Raw genomic sequence first — 21,274 nt, 5'->3', positions numbered from 1 at the left:
AATCAACACAGGAACTGGTTAAATACGTTGCGGCTGTTTTCCCTGGAGTGTAGGAGGCTGAGAGGAGACCTTATAGAGGTTTATAAAATTATGAGGGGCATAGGTAGGTTAAATAGACAAAGTCTCTTCCCTGGGGTAGGGCAGACCAGAACTAGAGGGCATAGGTTTAGGGTGAGGGGAAAGATATAAAAGAGATCTAACGGGCAACATTTTCACGAGACAGTGGTATGTATATGGAATGAGCTGCAAGAAGAAGTGGTGGAGGCTAATACAATTGCATTAATTTAAAAGGCATCTGGATGGGTATATGAATAGGAAGTGTTTAGAGGGATATGGGCCGGGTGTTGGCAGGTGGGACGAGATTGGGTTGGGATACCTAGTCGACATGGATGAGTTGGACCGAAGGGTTTCCCTGCTGTACATCTCTAAGATTCCATGACTCTATAACTAGAGTCAACAGAATACCATTATGCATCCTAAAATACATGTACCTAATAAATGGCATGCCATGATGCAATCTACAAGAAATCATCTGACTGTTTAATGAATCACCAATTCCATGCATTAGCTTACTCACAGTACAGTGCCAATAGCAAGATCATCTTGGCTTCTGAAAACCTTCTACCTGCTAGATACTAATGATCTGCCAGTGGCAAGACTACTAGTGTGCACAAAGATTGGTATAGCCACAAATTATGATATAGAAAACCACACCCACTGTGGCACTACAGTCCACAAAGGATGTAATTGAATCAATTGAAATTGAAACCATTCTCAATGCTGATCTGTTACACTTTTGCAAGAACCATTGTGAGAGTTGCAATCAGCAGCTGCTGAAGATAAGCAACTGCAAGAGTTGCAAAAGACTATTATTCAGGATAAAGAATAATACTATTCATTAATACCTGACAGTATTAAAGAAGTACCCAAAAAGACTTGTTTATTTTAGTCAAACAGAGATAAATCATCTTCAAGGCAAATACCAATAACATTATGTCAGAATGTAATGTCTGTGTTGCACCAAGGACACATGAGTATAGACCACACAAGATGGCTAGCAATGTAAATCTGCATACTGGCCAGGGATGGATCAGGATATTCAAAAACTCATGAACACATTTGAGGCATGCCAAATGTACCAACCTTCTATATTGACATGATGTAGCAACAAATCTATATGTGACATCCTTGTGACAGATTACGTCTCCAAATTTTCTATTGTTCAAAGACTTAATCGATGCATAATATCCCAGAATGGGTGGTGTCTGACAACAGACTACAATTTACTGGGAGCCATTTAAAGGTATGTATATTAAGTTGAGAGTGACCACATTGTCATCTTACAATTCACACTTAGATGATTTGCAGAACATAAGGTTCCTGCTACCAAAACGATCATCTAAATGCTGAGCAACAAGGCAAGATTTTCGAATTGCATTGTTATATATTTGCACAACACCAATCAGAAAGGTTCCTCCTCCCCAGCACAACTTATGCTCAAGATACAGGAGACACAGATTATACTTTTTCGAAAACAGAGGATAATGAAAGAGATGCATGAAAAGCAAGCTGGTAGATAACTGCACACTAAACAGAGTGCAATTTAGAAAAACAAATGCAGATACTTCAATTTGAGCAAAGGTTTCTAAAAATAGGCAACCAAGCCAAATCATACAAAGTCGTCACTGATCATGGTGCTACATTGTAAATGGAACAGAAGCCAGCTCAGACCAAAGTATGATACATCAATCATGCACTTTAATGTTCATATTTTTCAGTCGCATATTTGACAGTTATGCAACCTGTTTGTATCACCTGTTGCTAAAATATCTTATTGACACAAACAAGCAGTTAATTTCCAGCTTGGTGTAATAGTGAAAAATACAATTATTTATATCAAAACATATATTGTCGAAGAATTATTTTTGCGTATTGAGTCTGATGCTCTGTGCCTAACTGTAACCTACCATGTTCTAGTTTGGATCACACGCTGTCTTCTGTTTACATTATGGCTAATTTAATAGTTAAAGAATAAACCTGAACTTAAGAGAATAACCATGTGTCTGAAGAAAACAAATGTTATTTTAGTATATTATCGCTGGTGGAGAATAATTGTTGTTTCATTTATTTTTCTGTTATCTTTAGTCCACTTCCTCTATAGTTGGTCCAGCAGATCCTGGGCTGCTTGCTTCTCCTGGAGGAAATCCCCCTGGACCAGGGGCAGCACCACTCTGGTAGAGCTGAGCCATAACAGGATTACACACCTTCTCCAGCTCCTTCTGATGAAACTCAAACTCTTCTTTTTCAGCCATTTGGTTTCGATCTAGCCAATCAAGGGTCTCCTTTATCTTGTTCAAAACTTTCTGTTTGTCATCTTCACTCAGTTTACCCTGAAAAGATCAAATTAAGATATGAATCTCAGACCATTAAGCAGGCAATAGAGTGGAGTTAAATCGTTTTCATAGATACTGAGGTTTACGTCGCATAGCTGCAAGAGCACATTTATTGAATTATTGATGTCTATGTTTTCTTCATACCATTGCTGGGTCTGTGACTCTAAAACTGAAACCTCTGATGACTGACCACCTCCCTGCTCCCTCCCTTCCCACCCCCCCCCCTGCCCCTGCGCCAACCCCCACCCCAACACCACTACCGCCATTGGTGGTGACTGTATCAAAAATCTTCTTGTTTGGAACTCTTCTATCAAGTCTTTCTTAATCTTATTTATGGAAAAGATTTGGTTTCTGTAATCTTTTAATCTTTCCGTGTAACTGAAATCTTTCAACCCTAGTATAATTCTAGTAAATCTTGTCTATAATCTCTCTGATGTCTAGTTATCCTTGAAATATGATGTCCAACAGTAATGACAAAATTCCAGCTGGGACCCAGCCAGTGTTGAATAAAGGTTGAGCTGATCTTCCATGCCTCTATAAAACCAAGGAATATGCATGTCTTTTTTAATTTGTCTGCCATCTTCAAAGATTTGTGGACATATATCCGAAGTTCTTTCTGTTTATGCATCCCCTTCAGTGTTGTAGTGTTTAGTTGTATTCCTTCTGTTTATTTTTCTTACCACAATAAATAATCTCACACCTTTCAATGTTAATTTTAAATGCCACTTGTCTACCCAATTCAACAATACACTTCTTTCCTGGAGTCAACTACTATTCTCATTGTTATTTCTTATGTGAAGTAGTAATCAAAGAAGCATACTTGTTATTTTTTCATTACAAAGAGGCTAAAATGAAGGGTCCAAATTGAAGCAGCAATGTGATCAGAATTTGAAAATTCAAGAAAATAAAATAAATAATAAAATAGCTTCCAAGTTGCAAAAGGGAAGACTTGATATCAAGCTATATTCGATTATTAAAAGTGCTGTAAATGCAAGTGAAATGTATTCTCTCACCTCCACATCTCTCAGTTTAGTGTCACTCATTTTTTTCTTATTCATTCACGGCATATAGCCCACCTGTGCCACCTACAGTATGGTTAGCACTGCTGCCTCACAGCACCAGAAACCCGGCTTCAATTCCCGCCTCAGGCGACTGACTGTGTGGAGTTTGCACATTCTCCCCGTGTCTGCGTGGGTTTCCTCCGGGTGCTCCGGTTTCCTCCCACAGTCCAAAAATGTGCAGGTTAGGTGAATTGGCCATGCTAAATTGCCTGTAGTGTTAGGTGCAGGGGTAAATGTAGGGGAATGCGTCTGGGTGGGTGCGCTTCAGCGGGTTGGTGTGGACTTGTTGGCCGAAGGGCCTGTTTCCACAATGTAAGTAATATATAATATAATATATATAATCTAATATATAGACATCACTGGCTATGACATCATTTATTACCCATCCTGAATTGCCCAGAGGGCAGTCAAGATTCTACCACATTGCTGTGGGTCTGGAGTCAGATGTAGGCCAGTCCAGGTAAAGATGGTAGTTTCCTTCCCTGAAGGATATTAGTGAACCAAATAGGTTTTTCCAACAATCAACAATAATTTCATGGTCATCATTAGACCCTTAACTGCAGAGTTTTACTGAATTTAAATTCCATTCTCTGCCTTGGTGGCATTCAAACCCATGTGTGCATCCTTCCTGTTCTTTGTCTATCTATATATGTATGTACCTGCATGTGCATATTGTGCATATTCTTTTGAAGTCTGGAAGCAGATGGTTGTGTGGGCATAAGCATGTACATGTTTGGTTGCCTCTGAGTGTATATGGTAAGTTGTGAATGTGAGCATGTGCATATAATTGTGCATGTAAGCATGTGAATGCGTTAGTGTAAGTACATATAAATGTATTTGTGAGTGTGCATGTATGCACGTGTGGTGATATGAGTGTGTCTTTGTTTATTGAGTACTTATTATGTTTGATCACCCCATGTTTATAAACCCTGCTGAAAATGGTGACTACATGAAAATAGTGACCATTTCAGCACATTATATAAGTCACTTTGGCCCCGTGGAATTGTATCTGAGCAAGAATCATGTGTGTACTAGAGAAGAAAGAACAAAAACTTGCCAAGAAAAGGAGACATGGAGGACTGTTGGTCAGCACTATTGTATCTGAAATAATTCCATAAAACATTTTCAATTTACTCAGGAGACAACACTTACATTGTTTGTTTATATATTTGTTCCAAAACAGCATGGTGGAAATGATCTAATTAAGCACTTTACACATTCAATGGTACTGTCACAAGTCCCTTGGGAAATCCTTTTGTTTAATCATCTCAAATCTGTCAGAATTCAAATGCTATGTACAGAATCAGATCATTAATCCTCAGATGCCTTGGCTTGGTTTTCTGCTCTTCGACTCCCTACTGTGATTTATACAACACTTTTCCATGATGTGATAAACTGTGCATAGTTAAGTGCTTTACACTCCTGCTTGCTCAAGCAGACAGATTCACTTGTGTTAAATGTATTAGTTTTTTTATTTCCAAGAATCTACAACCCTTGAGAATTTATGGAAACACTAGTGATTTGCAGTCAGTTAAAATGCATATTTTGAACAGCACATTATAACACTCTTTATATATTGATAGCTACATTAATGACACACTAGATTTTTTTTCCCATAATCAATCTGCCTATTTCCTTGAGGTATGCTATTTGATATCACAGTATTGATTCCTACCTTTATGTTATCATATTCCACTGTGGATTTCACATTGTATGCGTAAGATTCGAGGGTGTTCTTGGCAGTTATCCGCAGTCGTTGTGCTTCATCATCTGCTTTGTAACGTTCTGCCTCATTCACCATGCGATCAATGTCCTCTTTGCTCAGACGCCCTTTGTCATTTGTGATGGTGATCTTATTCTCCTTACCAGTACTTTTGTCCACAGCAGAGACATTCAATATTCCATTGGCATCAATGTCAAAAGTGACCTCTATCTGAGGGACACCTCGGGGTGCAGGTGGGATTCCTGTCAACTCAAACTTGCCTAGCAGGTTGTTGTCTTTGGTCATGGCTCGCTCACCCTCAAACACTTGGACCAGGACACCAGGTTGGTTGTCTGAGTATGTGGTGAAGATTTGGGTCTGCTTTGTGGGAATAGTTGTGTTTCTCTTGATGAGGGTCGTCATCACTCCCCCAGCTGTTTCAATACCCAATGATAGGGGTGTAACATCCAGAAGGAGCAAGTCCTGCACTGTTTCCGAGACATCTCCACTCAGAATGGCTGCTTGTACAGCTGCCCCATAAGCTACTGCCTCATCAGGATTGATGCTTTTATTCAACTCCTTCCCACTAAATAGGTCCTGCAAAAGTTTCTGTATCTTTGGAATTCTAGTAGATCCCCCCACAAGTACAATCTCGTGAATCTGGCTCTTGTCCATTTTGGCATCTCTTAGAGCTTTTTCCACGGGCTCCAGGGTTCCTCGGAAGAGATCGGAATTCAGCTCCTCAAACCGTGCCCGGGTGATGGAAGTGTAGAAGTCTATACCTTCAAACAGGGAGTCAATCTCCAGGCTGGCCTGCGAGCTGGAGGACAGAGTTCGTTTTGCCCTTTCACAGGCAGTATGAAGGCGACGCACAGCTCGCTTGTTCCCACTGATATCCTTCTTGTATTTGCGCTTGAACTCTTCAATAAAGTGGTTCACCATACGGTTATCAAAATCCTCACCACCGAGGTGTGTGTCACCAGCTGTGGATTTGACCTCGAAGACACCATCCTCTATTGTAAGAATTGACACGTCAAAGGTTCCACCACCCAAATCGAAGATGAGGACATTACACTCTACTCCTACCTAAACAACAAACAAAACAATCTTCAGGGTACAATCCACACCAGTGGTTGTGATAGAAGGTGCAGTCGTTCTGGTTGATCAGGGAAAAGTCAAGCCCTATTTGAACGAACATTAACAATGTGAGGGCTGTTAAATAAATTAAAGGATTAAAGGGACGATACAATGGGATTCTAACGGTGAATATATTTTAACTCTCACTGCTGTAAAGAAAATAGGTTTGAGATGTATCCTGAAGGACAGTTTCAGACTGGATTTAATTTCCAACAGAAAAACAAAAACAGATTACTAAAGAAACTCGGTGGGTGTGGCAGTATCTGTGGTGGAAAAAATTGTTAATATTTCAAGTCTAATGACCTTTCTTCACAACTAAAAGCCCCCAGCAAAAGATGGTATTTACGCTAGCAATGGGACAGTCGGGAGGAAAAGGCGCGAGCAGATGGGCGGAGATGAGCAAGAAAGGGTAGGCAGACAAAAGGATTGTTGATGGGGAAGAAAAGAGAAGAGTAGGTGATAATGGGGATTGTGAGTAGTTGTAAATCAGTTGGTTTTGCTGAAAGCAACCCTTTCATGACAGGAGTTGGGGGTGGGTAATGGAGAAGGTTCATGTTCTGAAATTGTTAAACTTGATTTTGAATCCTGAATAATGTAAGGTATCTAAACGCATCGAGCTTTGCTGGAGTACTGCAGCAGGTCTGAGGCAGAAAGTTGGCATAGGAACACAGTGGTGTGTTGAAATGTCAAAGCAACTGTAAGCTCAGTTTTTTTTTAAATGGGCAGAACGCAGGCTTTCCACAATCACCCAATCTGTGTTTTGTCTCCCCAGTTTAGTGGAAACTGCATTATTAGTGAATAAGTCGACTAGATTGAATAAAATGTTTCACCTGGGAGGTGTGTCTGGAGCCTTGGATGGTAAGGATACAAATGGACAAGTATTGCACCTTCAGTGATTAAATAAGGTAATAGATTGGGACATGGAGAGGAGAAGAGAAAAAAAAAATTTCACCATGTCCTACGAAACCAGAGTTAAATCAACTTAATACATTCAGCAGGTTTGTCTGATACATAATAGATGTTGGGAATGTTTTGCATTTATTTTAATCACACTGGAAAATATTCATTGTAATTCATAATTGCAAATAATAGTAATTAATAGGCAATGGAATATTGTGTAACTATTGGCTGAGACTTTTCCCTTATTATCTATTATCCAGCATTTCTTTTCTATATCCAGAGATGCATTTACACAACTGAACGTTTTGTTTCGCATCACCAAATCACCCTTTGTTTTAATCAACTACCACCAGCAAATTACCCGCGTTCTCCAACTGATCAATTTACGGGCAAAAACCTTTAATGGTAATATAGAGCATCAAAGGTGAGGGAGAGAATGCGAAATCAAAATGGGGTTGGAAGGAGCAGTTTTTTTTACACATCCAGCAGTACTCTTACACAGAACTGAGGGAGGGAGCGAAATTAAACGGGGGTTGGAAGGAGTTTTTTAAAATTTATTTAAAACTTCGCACAACTGTCTCCTAGGTAGAGCACATTCTAATGACTTTTTTTTGGGTTGGTGTATAGTAAATCAAGGACATTGCTTTAATCTTGCTGCAGCCATTTCCGGTTTAGCAGGACTCCTGAGCATGCTCAGGTTTTGTTTCTATTTTAAAAAAAGTAAACTGCTATTTCGTTGCTTCGTTCTTTCTCACGGTTTACCACGTCTTCTGCTCCCGACTGTTTTACTGGGCAGTTTTTAAGCCAGCCCTATTCGCTGCCTCTCCCACTCATGACGAGGGTTCAGGTGAGCAGCGAAAGGGGAGGAGCGAGCTGGCCAGACAGAAAAAGGGAAGTGGTGACCTGAGCGCTCAGTGAGTAGGAGAGGCTCTGAGTGTGAGTTGGGAAAGGGGAGCATAGGGCGAGGGAGGCGAAAAGCCGGAGCAGGACTTCAGTTGAAATAGTACTGTGATTTTCTAATATTTAGTGAATCTTTGAATTTGTAAAAAAGATGTTTGGGCCGTTAGCTTCAAAGTACGCAAAAACGTTTTTAAGATTGAAATTACAGGTCAGGAAAGCAACCTATCCTTATTACGGGCTTTCTACGGAAAGGGATTCTTTTTCTTTCACACGTCTTATTTTAGGAACACAACATAGTTAAACAAAAGATAACTGATGTGTAAGGTTCTTTCAACCAAATAAAATTAGAAGCAAAATTAAGATTTATCTCAAGGTGAATATAATTTACCATAATGGTACAGCCTACTTTCATACTGATTTGGACCAAGTTCGCTACTCGTGGGGATGGCCTCAACCGGAACCTTGGGTTCATGTAACTACAGGTGACCTCACTGCACTGCGCGCACGCTCCTACAGACCCATACGCTCACACAGACCCTCTCTCATACACAAGCTCTCTCTCGAACGTTCATACATACACTCCCACAAGCGCCCTCAAAGACATCTATCCTGTTACACTCACACAAACACATATAAGTTTGTGGGGTGACTTTGTACTTGCAGAACTACATCTTATTTTGCTCAAAACTGCTTAAATTTATGTAAGATTCTGCAAACCCCCTTTTTTTAGATTAGAATCAGTCTGAACGTTGGGGCACAGACAGGGCACCTCACACCTTCGATGCATTATCTGGGCCAACATGGCACCTATTGTTAAAGGTCACTTGAGAATGTAACTTTAAGAAAGTTCTGGAATTTACATATGAAAGAACTGAAACCAACATGCCCATTCTAAAAGATGAGACTTAATAAACAATGCAGGTTTTTTTCAATACCTGTACATAATTTCAGTTATATCACACTGTAAACTTTTGCTATAAATTCTGTGTCCTAAGATGTTATACTCCACAACAACCTGGTGAAGGAGCAGCACTCCAAAAACTCGTGCTTCCAAATAAACCTGTTGGGCTATAACCTGGTGTGTGATTTTTTATTTTGTACTTTCATTCTGTAATGCAACCTAATCTCCAGTTAATTGATACTCTGTATAGTTTAATGAAATTTCTTGTCACTGTACATTGTAACCTACTTCATATTTAAAAATCACACAACACCAGGTTATAGTCCAACAGGTTTAATTGGAAGCACACTAGCTTTTAGAGCGACGCTCCTTCATCAGGTGATTGACAATCACCTGATGAAGGAGCGTCGCTCCGAAAGCTAGTGTGCTTCCAATTAAACCTGTTGGACTATAACCTGGTGTTGTGTGATTTTTAACTTTGTACACCCCAGTCCAACACTGGCATCTCCAAATCATGACTACTTCATATTGTAATGTAATCTACTCTTGTATGTTTGCTTAGTGTCAAGTTGTAAATGTTTTCACTGTCATTGTATTTTGTGACCTAGGCTTATGGCATAACGTGCTACTGTCGTTGTACATTGTGGCTTGGTTTTTCCACCTTCCTACTGCAACTAATTCTGTACATCTCCTGAATTTTCATCAGTGCAATTTTTGATATTCTACCCTCAACTCCTGGAAACAACTCATCTACCATAATTATCTCTGAACTTGGACAATAACAAATCCATATTTAATGACAACTTCACTCTACCTTCATCAACATTATCCCACGTCAAAACCTATGATGTTAATCTAGACTCTATTGCGTTATTCCTATTTATTTCTCACTTAGATTATATATTCCAATAATTGCTGCTTAAGTTTTCAGTTTTTGTATGCATTTGAGTTCCCACTCCAGATCTGAGTCCATTATTTCCATTTACACTTTTTATTCACTTTTTCTGTTTAGCCCTCCTGGAACATCATTCCCCCACCTCCTCAACCCTGTTGTTGTGCCTCTTTTCATTTATTTTTTCTGAAGCAGTCTGCTCTTCCAAACCCAGCCTTGCAGTTTTCTTCAACTTTTCTGGCAGCTCCTAGGCTTAGATGCCCTTCAACGCATCTTGTCCACATCCCGCACCTCCGCCCTCAGATCCCACCCCTCCAACCGTAACAAGGACAGAACGCCCCTGGTGCTCACCTTCCACCCTACAAACCTACGCATAAACCAAATCATCCGCCGACATTTCCGCCACCTCCAAAAAGACCCCACTACCAGGGATATATTTCCCTCCCCACCCCTTTCCGCCTTCCGCAAAGACCGTTCCCTCCGTGACTACCTGGTCAGGTCCACGCCCCCCCAGGCATACAGTCTGCCCTGCCTCAGCTGACGGCCACACTCTCTCAGAATTGCAAAGGACCCACTCTGTACTACATCCTCAGGAAAATCCATACTCTCAACAAACAGTATTTCAATTCCATCTCAAACATCAAAAACTGTAAGTACAACAGACTTTTATCCACCCACCTCCATAACCAGCGCTCCTGAAACATTCCAGAAGATTCCCCTGGCCTCGGAAACACCATTAGCCATGCGGCTGATGCAGCTACCACCCCCACCCTGATTGATGATGCCACTTCCGCACCCATCATGGCCTCTCCCACAGCCACTTCCGGCCCTCACATCATTGCCGATGCCACATGATCAGTGACTTCCGCCACGCCTACTGCCCCTCCCCCACTCACACATTGTACTCTATGCTACTCTCTCCCCACCCCCATCCTCCCCTACCTTATCTCTCCACTCTTCAGGCTCTCTGCCTTTATTCCTGATGAAGGGCTTTTGCCCGAAATGTCGATTTTGCTGAAGCTCCTCGGATGCTGCCTGAACTGCTGTGATCTTCCAGCACCATTGATCCAGAATCTGGTTTCCAGCATCTGCAGTCATTGTTTTTACCTTGATTCCCTCTTAGTTGAAGAGTGTGGTGCTGAAAAAGCACAGCAGGTCAGGCAGCATCTGAGGAGCCAGTGTTGAGTTGGTCACCGGAAATGGAGATGGAGAGGTCAGGAAGGGGAGGGAGGTGTCTGACATGGTCCAGGTATACTTGAGGTCAGGGTGGAAGGTGTTTGTGAAGTTAATGAACTGTTAAACCTCCTTGTGGGAGCACGAGGTAGCACCGATACAGTCATTGATGATGTAGAGGAAAAGGTGGGGACTGGTGCCAGTGTAGCTGCAGAATCTTAGAATCCCTACAGTGTGGAAACAGGCCATATGGCCCAACAAGTCCACACCAACCCTCCCAACCAAACCCATTACTCTACATTTACTCCTGACTAATGCACCTAACCTACACATCCCGGAACACCATGCGCAATTTGGCATGGCCAATTCACCTAATCTGCACATCTTTGGATTGGGGGTGGAAACCAGTTCCACGTACCCAATGAAGAGGCAGGCATAGCTGGGGTCCATGCAAGTGTCCATTGCTATCCCTTTGGTCTGGAGGAAATGGGAGGATTGGAAGGAGAAATTGTTGCGGGTGAGGCCTGACTGGCTGTATTTTTCCAGCACCACTCTCTTCGACCCTGATCTCCAGCATCTGCAGTCCTCACTTTCTCCCAGCTGATTCCCTCTTAGACAAGTCTGCAGTTCAGCCAGTCAAATGAGAGTGTCAGTGGAAGGGTACTGGTTGGGTCGGCATGAGAGGAAGAAACGGGGGACTTTGAGGCCTTTGTCATGGTGGATAGATGTGTAGAGGGACTGGATGTCCATGGTGAAGATTAGGTATTGGGGACAGGGAAATGAAAGTAATGGTGGAGGTGGAGGGTGTGGGTGGTGTCCCGAATGTAGGTGGGAGTTCCTGGACTAAGGGGTCAGGATGGTGTCAAGGAATGCAGAGATATGTTTGGTGGGGCAGGAAGAGGCTGAGACAATGGGTTGACCGGGGCAGTCAGGTTTGTGAATTTTGGATAGGAGGTTGAATCGGGCAGTGCGGGGTTCCCAGACAATGAGGTTGGAGGCTGCGGATGGGAGATCCCCAAAGGTGATGAGGTTGTGGATGGTCTGGGAAATAATGGTTTGGTGATGAGAGGTGAGATCGTGGTTGAGCGGGCAGTAGGAGGAGGCAACCACGAATTGGCACCTGGCTTCAGCCTTAGAATTTGGAGTAACAAATTGCACACTTACTGTGAATTCTCGTCCAAGGATGCCTACCTTGAAGAAGGTCTCCTCTCCGCTCTCTCACAAGCCTCATTCCTGATGAAGGACTTATGCCCGAAACATTGATTCTCCTGCTCCTTGGATGCTGCCTGACTGACTCTGTTTTTCCAGCACCCCACTTTTGAGTCTGATCTCCGGCATCTGCAGTCCTCACTTTCTCCTAATTGATTCCCTCTTAGACAAGTCTACAGCTTCTCTCTGTGCCTGTCTTGGCATCTTCCAAATGGCTGTGCAGGACAGTTGGCATATGAGCAGAATTCCAATTGCTTCAATGGAATGATAATTTTTTAAAGATGTTTTCTACCCAGCGCACCAACTGGAAGCTGATCTTGTTATTCTCCTCCCCATTCAAATTGCCCTTCCTGCTGCTGACCCTGTGAACTCTCCAAACAGATCAGCTATTACCTCCCTCTCTGCATGACACCCCCCCCCCCCCCACCCCACGCCCACCCAAGAATGTATGTTCACTTGTGAACAATGCCCTACCCATCCTTGAACCAATTCTGGATGATTGCCTCTACATCCTAGCCTGATGAAAATCTGACTGAGGGAGGCTGCCACCCCTTTAAAGGAAATGTTTCCACCCAACCATACTTTCCACCTTTTGCCCTGTCAAAGCTGTCACTGTGGTGGTGTGGCTGGTATAATGAAATCACTCCTTGGCCCATCCAGTTACTGCTCTTAGTGTCATGTTGTAATGTTATCTACTGTCAATGCATTTTTATGATCCAGGCTTATGGCATTATATGTGCTATTGTTGTTGTATATTGTGGCTTAGTTTTTTTGCATCTTTTTACTGCAACTAATTCTGTATACCTCCTGAATTTTCATTCTGATGCAAATAATTCCATCAGTGCAACTTCTGATATTCTATCCACATTTTCACCTTTGTCAACCATCTCACATTATTCCATCGTTCTCATTTTATAATCCTTGTTCACTATTGCCATTCCATCTACGAGAAAAGTTTTCTTGGAGTCATTATCACTTTATTCTATGTTGTCTTTCTTGGTTGTTTTTCCCAAAAGTATCATTTCACATTTCTCTGCACTAAGTTTCACCTACTACGTGTTCACCCATTCCACCAGCCTGTCTATGTTCACTTGAAGGATATCTCTTGTGTCTATTTTCCCACACTTCATAGCACTTCCAAATGTCATCCATAAATTTTGAACTTGCGCTTGCACACTACTATAGTTCATTATTATAGATACAGAAAAGCAATTATTTAATGCTGATTGCTAGGATGCCAAAATGAATATCCTTTAGTCTGAAAGACAACCATTCATCACTACTCTCTGCTTTTCATCATTCAACCAACTTCATATCATTGTTGCTTTTGTTCCATCAGTTTTATCTTTACCGATATTGCCACAAACTCAGTATCATAGCAACCAACTTCATCCATCTCCTTGGCAACCATCTGAGGCTGAAACAGACTTTTCACATACAGCATTTGACCTTGAGATGAGCTACACCACTGTAATTGTGGGTAGTAACCCGAAACTTTGCCGAGTTAGCTAAAATGAGAAAAACATATGAAGGTTGCTCTATTGAAAAATCAGTCAAATGATGATCTAATCATTAGAAAATCACTGGGCCATGTCTTAATGCTTTCTGAAGGGTTGTGTTTAAATTAAGAGCTGTAACTCACTATGAGATGGACTGCACTGGTGACGCTGTCTGACTGAAGTTCTCATTTAAAACAGATGCATGCACTAGATGTTTGTTGTACCTTTTGTCAACAAAACAAACAGTGGATCATATGTTGCATAAATATTATAGGTTGATTGGATGACATAAAAGCTACGAGGAAATAGCTTGTGAGCAGGCTGAACAAGCTGGCAGGAGGTAGGATTTATTCAAACTGAGAGATAAGCCTCTAATTAAAAAAATAGGCAGTTGTCTTAAAGAGTGAAAAATTAACTGGACCCTGGAAAATATTACACTTTTGTGATGTTTGTCAATGGTCACCCAGGTTGATAATGCTGTTAAGAAGGCATATGGTGTGTTAGGTTTCATTTGTACAGGGATTGAGTTCTGGAGCCACAATATCATGCTGCAACTATACAAAACACTGGTGTGGCCACACCTGGAATATCATGTACAGTTCTGGTCACCATATTTCGGGAAGGATGTGGAAGCATTGGAAAAGGTGCAGAGGAGCTTTACCAGGATATTTCCTGGTCTGGAGGGAAGGTCTTATGAGGAAAGACTGAGAGACTTGGGTCTGTTCTCATTGGAATGAAGAAGGCTACGAGGGGATTTGATAGAGACGTACAAGATGATCAAAGGATTAGATAGGGTAGACAGTGAAAGTCTTTTTCCTAGAATGATGATGTCAGCTTGTACGAGGGGGCATAACTACAAATTGAGGGGTGATAGATTTAAGACAGATATCAGAGGCAGTTTTTTTACTCAGAGAGTGGCAAGGGCATGGAATGCCCTACCTGCCAATATAGTCAACTCAGCCACATTAGGGACATTTGAACAATCCTTGGATAAGCACAAGGATGATGATGGGTTGGGGTAGGGGGACAAGCTGAGAATAGTTCACAGGTCGGCGCGACATTGAGGGCCAAAGGGCCTGTTCTGCGCTGTATTGTTCTATGTTCTAATTGTGGAAGATTGGAATGTTAAAGATTGTACATACAGTCTGCATGTATGGAAAAGAAGAATAAGAAATTGTCCTCTAAGTAATAGCTAGTAGGAGTCATCTGACCAATGACTGGATGTTGAGACAGCAGGCTGATCACCTGTTTGCCTGATCCTCAAACATGTCATAGAGATGTACAGCACGGAAACAGTTCCTTCGGTCCAACTCATCCATGCCGACCCGATCTAGTCCCACCTGCCAGCACCCGGCCCATATTCCTACAAACCCTTCCTATTCATACACCCATCCAGCAGTTAGCACTGCTGCCTCACAGCGCCAGAGACCCGGGTTCAATTCCTGCCTCAGGCAACTCTCTGTGTGGAATTTGCACTTTCTCTCCGTGTCTGCATGGATTTCCTCTGTGTGCTCCGGTTTCCTCCCACAATCCAAAAAATGTGCAGGTTAGGTGAATTGGCCATTCTAAATTGCCCGTAGTGTCAGGTGAAGGGGTAAATGTAGGGGAATGGGTCTGGGTGGGTTGAGCTTCGCGGGTCGGTGTGGACTTGTTGGGCCGAAGGGCATGTTTCCACACTGTGAGTAATCTAATCTAAATGTTGCAATTGTACCACCCTCCACCACTTCCTCTGGCAGCTCATTCTATACACTTACCACCCTCTGCATGAAAATGTTGCCCCTTAGGTCTCTTTTGTATCTTTCCCCTCTCACCCAAAACCTATGCCATCTAGTTCTGGACTCCCCCACTCCAAGGAAGAGATTTTGTCTATTTATCCTTTCCATGCCCCTCATGATTTTATAAATCTCTATAAGATCATCCCTCAGCCTCCAACATTCCAGGGAAAACAACCCCAGCCTATTCAACCTCTCCCTATAGCTCAAATCATCCAATCCTGGCAACATCCTTGTAAATCTTTTCTGAACCCTTTCAGGTTTCACAACATCCTTCCAATAGGAAGGAGACCAGAATTGCATGCAATATTCCAAAAGTGGCCTAACCAATGTCCTGTACAGCCACAACATGACCTCCCAACTCCTGTACTCAATACTCTGACCAATAAAGGAAAGCATACCGAACGCATGCAAACCAAGTCACTTGCATTGTAAGCTTGTGATATATATCTATTGCAGCATTTTTGGAATGTACCTTGCTTTAATACAGAATAATTGGTTATATCTCATTGTTAGAACTGCCTTGGATTAAACCTGATAGACCAGGGAAAGTTAGAATAAAAGCCTACATTACCAAAACCAATCTATTTCCAAAGAACAATAGGATTTAAGAACAGGTTTCAGCCATGGTTGATCTGGTTGCCTCCAGCATCACAGAACTCACAACTCCCTTTATCTGTCAATAATCTATGTAACTCTGCCTTGAATTAATTCAATAATCCAACATCCATTATATTTTGTTGAAGTGATTTCAATGCTGTTAAGCCTCCTGAGAAAATTAGAATTCTCATCATTTTTGCTTTGAAAGGGAGAAAGGGATTATCCTTAAATAGTGTCACTGAGTATGACCAGGGATAGGCACATATGGGATCCCACCATGCATCTAAACATCCCTCGACTGATGCCCAACTTAATGTCAGTGTGCTTTTATAGGGCTGCTCTCTCGTTAGAATGATTTAAATTGAGGTCACCACACCTCAGGCAAGGGAAAATGTTAAGAAGGAGAGTCTTTCATGGTAACCTCAGCTGATGCAGGAACTGAAACCATGCTGTTGGTGTCATACTGCATTACAAATCAGCCAACTGTAGTTAGTAAGTTTGGAGATTACACTAAAATTGGAGGTGTAGTGGACAGTGAAGGAGGTTACCTCAGAGTACAATTGGATCTTGATCAGATGGGCCACTGGGCTGAGGAGTGGCAGATGGAATTTAATTTAGGTAAATGTGAGGTGCTGCATTTTGGAAAGGCAAGTCAGGGCAGGACTTATACACTTAATGGTAAGGTCCTGGGGACTGTTGCTGAACAAAAAGACTTTGGAGTGCAGGTTCAATTTTCCTTGAAAGTGGAGTCGCAGGTAGATAGGATAGTGAAGAAGGCATTTGGTAGACTTTCCTTTATTGGTCAGAGCATTGAGTACAGGAGTTGGGAGGTCAAGTTGCAGTTTTACAGGACATTGGTTAGGCCACTTTTGGAATATTGTGTGCATTTCTGGTCTCCCTCCTATAGGAAGGATATTGTGAAACTTGAAAGGGTCAGAAAAGATTTACAAGGATGTTTACAAGGTTTAAGCTACAAGGAGAGGCTGAATAAGCTGGGACTATTTTTCCTGGAGCATCGGAGGCTGAGGGGTGACATTAATGAGGTTTATAAAGTCATGAGGGTCATGGATAGGGTAAGTAGACAAGTTCTTTCCCCTGGGATGGGGAATCCAGAGCTAGAGGTCATAAGTTTAAGGTGAAAGGGGAAAGATTTAATGGCACCTAAAGGGCACAGAGGGTGGTGGCGTACATGGAATGCGCTGCCAGAGGAAGTGATGGAGGCTGGTACAATTACAACATTAAAAAGGCATCTGGATGGGTATATGAATAGGAAGGGTTTGGAGGGATATGGGCCAGGTGCTGGCAGGTGGGACCAGATTAATTTATGATATCTGGTCAGCATGGAAGAGTTGGACAGAAAAGTATATTTCTGACTCTATGACCCTTAAAACATACTTCTGGGGCAGGTGGGACTTGAACCTAGGTCTGGCTCAAAGGGAGGGACACACTACCACTGCACACCCAGTTTTCCCAGAGTACTGTCCTTTGCTCAACCATCTTCAGCTGCTTCATCAAAGATCCTCTCTCCACCATAAGGCTGAAATGGGGAGGTTAGATGATGATTGCACAATGTTCAAAACCATTCACAATTCCTCACATTCTGAGGCAGTACATATCCAAATGCAGCACAACATGGACAATATCAGGTTTGGGCTGACAAATGACAAGTAAAATTTGTGCCACACAAGTGCCAGGCAATGACCATCTCCAACAAGAGCACATCTAACAATTGCTCCTTGACATTCTATGGCATTGCTATAACTAAATCCCTCAGTGTCAATATCCTTGAGGTGATCTTTGACCAGAAACTCAACTGGATTTGCTGCATAGGTGCTGTGGTTGCAAGAGCAGGTCAGAGTCTAGGAATCTTGCAATGAATCACTCAGCTGCTGGCTTCCCCAAAGCCTATCTACCATCCAAAATACACAAAGTCAGGAGTGTGATGGAATATTCTCAACTTGCCTGGATGAGTGCAACCCCAATAACACATGAAGCTGAACACCATACTGGACAAAGTAGCCAACTTGATTGGTAGCACATCTGCAAACGTTCACTGCTTCACCACTGATGCTCAGTAGCAGCAGCATAGGCCATCTACAAGGTGAACTGCAGAAATTATCCATGGCATCTTAAACAACATTTAACAAACAGTTTAATAAATCATGAGGGGCATGGATAGGATAAATAGACAAAGTTTTTTTTTCCCTGGGGTGGGGGAGTCCAGAACTAGAAGGCATAGGTTTAGGGTGGGAGGGGAAAGATTTAAAAGGGACCTCTAAGAGGTAATGTTTTCACACAGAGGGTGGTACGTGTATGGAATGAGCTGCCAGAGGATGTGGTGGAGGCTGGTACAATTGCAACATTTAAGAGGCATTTGGATGGGTATATGAAGAGGAAGGGTTTGGAGGGATATGGGCCAGGTGCTGGCAGGTGGGACTAGATTGGGTTGGGATATCTGGTCGGCACATGGATGGGTAAGACCGAAGGGTCTGTTTCCATGCTGTACATCTCTATGACTCTATGATTCTATAAACCCATGTTCACTACCATCTAGAAGGAGACACTCGGGAACACTACCACCTGCAAGTTCCCCTCCAAACCTCACACCATTCTGACTTTGAAATGTATGGCTGAAATTCAGCATTGCTGAGTCCAAATCTTGGACCTCCCTTCCTTAAGGGTATTGTGGGTCTACCTGCATCAAATAGACTGCAGCTCATCACCACCTTCTCAAGAGCAGCTAACAGGTACCCAATAAATGCTGGCCCAGCCAGCAAAACCCACATCCAATGAATTACTAAACAAAAACAACCCACCCTCTTGTCCAAGCCATAGGCGATGGCGGCGGCAGTGGGCTCATTAATAATCCTGAGGACATTGAGCCCGCTGATAGTCCCTGCGTCCTTGGTCGCTTGGCGCTGGGAATCGTTGAAGTAAGCGGGGACCGTGATCACCGCGCTCGAAATGCTCTTTCCCAGGTAAGCCTCGGCGATCTCCCTCATCTTGGCTAACACCATGGAGGAAATCTCTTCTGCGTAGAAGGTCTTAGTTTCCCCCTTGTGCTGAACCTCAACTTTGGGTCTGGAGGAGTCATTGATCACTTTAAAAGGCCAATGTTTAAGGTCGGTCTGCACAGTAGCATCGTCGTACCTCCTGCCGATCAGTCTCTTGGCGTCAAATATGGTGTTCTGGGGGTTCATGGCCACTTGGTTCTTAGCCGCGTCTCCGATCAGTCTCTCGGTGTCGGTGAACGCCACATAACTGGGGGTGGTGCGGTTCCCCTGATCATTGGCGATAATTTCCACCTTGCCATGCTGGAAGACCCCAACACAGGAGTAGGTGGTGCCCAGATCGATGCCCACCGCCGGGGTGCTTTTGGAGCTCATGATTGCGGGAAGAGAAGCGAATGGTGCCCAGACTGTGCTGCCAGGGCTGCTGGGAGGCTCTTTATACCCATGTTAGAAAGTTCTGGGCTCTTGTGACTGGGATTGATCCAAGAGTTTAGCATTTGGCCGTGATGAGGTTACCAGAAATAGAGCGATTTGTCAACACTGGAGGTAACCAAATCCAACCAGACATAGTGACATAGCTTTGCATAGAGGGGCAGGGGGGTCAATAACTGATCGGAGGAGGGAATCCATATCGAATCAAAATATTGACAACTGATCGGAGGAAAGTGACGGTATTAAATCAAAGCAGGACATGGGAAGCAATTAACTGCTGCCTATTTAACCTCTCCGCTCAGCTGTATTTTCCTGACGTTTTTGTACTTTGATTCCTTTTTTTTCCACCAGTGTTGTGTTTCCTTGCTCTCCCTCTGCTCCTGTCTCTTGTATTTACTTCATTGCTCGAGTTTTCCCTTCTGCCTGTGGCAGGCTCCCACTGGTAGGGCAGAGGTCAGGCCGCACCTGCTGGAAGTTTAGCAAAATTGTGTTTGGGAGTCTCAGTACGCAGCAGAAAAGATCTATTTCCAGCAGCGTGTTCTCCCAGGGTCATTACTTTATTAATATCAAAATCGCTGTCGCATTCAGACCCTATCTAAAAGCTGTCCCCTGCTGCCATCCCAGGCTGTTACATCTTCCAGGCCCAAAATGATTTTGATTGAGCAATGGTTAAGAATGTCAGCTCCTTGAACCGTCTTTAAATACTTCGGATGTTCAATAACCAGTTACCGTGGTGAGTTAGTCACTGGACGTGTCGCAGGATCTGTGAAGAATGGGAAGTGAATTGGACTGTGCCTAATATTTGGCTCTGAACCCGAAACCTTTGCTTTGTCTCCACAGATGTTGCCAGACCTACTTATTTTTCCAGCAATTTCTGTTTCTGTTCTTAATAATTTCTGTCAGTGGGCTGTGTACGTTCCTAAGTTGAATTCCTTGCTATTCACTCCGACACCCAGTTAATATCGCAGCCGGGTGGTTTTGGTGACGTATCCAGTTAAGGACCAAAATCTATCTTCCCTTCACATTCCCATTTGGCAGATAATCCAGGTCAACATTCTCTCCGACACATCTCATAAACAAACCTTTCCTGTATAATAAAAACTGCGACGGCTGGAAATCAGCAACAAAACCAGGAAAGCTCCAAAAGAGAAAATGCTGGAAAAGCTCAGCAGGTCTGGCAGCGTCTGTGGAGAGAAATCAGAGTTAACCTTTCGGGTCCATCACTAACCGTGTCCGCCTCGATCTTTCTTCGAATTTGCATACGATGTTTTTCACAATTCGTCATGCTACTAATTCAGTTTTTTATAGAAATGTTTTTTCGAGATGTCAGCGTCTGGCACAGTACACATTGCCCATCCCTAATTCGGTCATTTGTGGACGCAATTGCTTCTTATAAATCACTTATAAACAATTCAAACTTGGCCACGTCATTGAACCCAGTAGCATTTCACAGGCACCTTGCAACTAGGTTAGATACTGTACACATTTTGCCACTTTCTCTTATTGAAAAACAGTGGTCAAACATTTTGTTATCTTTACATCCGGGGCACCCGGCCCTTCCCCTTTCTTTTCCTCCCCTTCTCTCTATCCTTTTGTCTCCCCCTTTCTCGTTCTCCCCACTATTTCCTCCCACTTTATCTCTCCAGGCGACACTTTCCCGCCCTTCCTCTATTTCTTCCCGTCTTTCCCCCA

The 21,274-nt window shown here is 42.8% G+C and overlaps 1 protein-coding gene across 1 annotated transcript; it reads right to left on the bottom strand.

Annotated features, from left to right (window-relative positions):
* Positions 1-1,736: 1,736 nt before the first annotated feature.
* Positions 1,737-20,848, bottom strand: LOC122563583 (heat shock cognate 71 kDa protein-like). The gene is made up of 3 exons (XM_043717493.1): positions 18,956-20,848; positions 5,130-6,242; positions 1,737-2,390 (listed from the first exon to the last, which is right to left on the bottom strand). Exons 1-3 carry the CDS (start codon positions 19,523-19,525, stop codon positions 2,142-2,144), a joined length of 1,932 nt encoding a protein of 643 aa, XP_043573428.1. The 5' UTR covers positions 19,526-20,848; the 3' UTR covers positions 1,737-2,141.
* Positions 20,849-21,274: the final 426 nt, after the last annotated feature.

The sequence above is a fragment of the Chiloscyllium plagiosum genome, chromosome 27 (genome assembly GCF_004010195.1).
Source record: "Chiloscyllium plagiosum isolate BGI_BamShark_2017 chromosome 27, ASM401019v2, whole genome shotgun sequence".
NCBI lineage: Eukaryota > Metazoa > Chordata > Chondrichthyes > Orectolobiformes > Hemiscylliidae > Chiloscyllium > Chiloscyllium plagiosum.
Note: the sequence above shows the minus strand (reverse complement) of the source record. Positions and strands in the feature narration are given on the sequence as shown.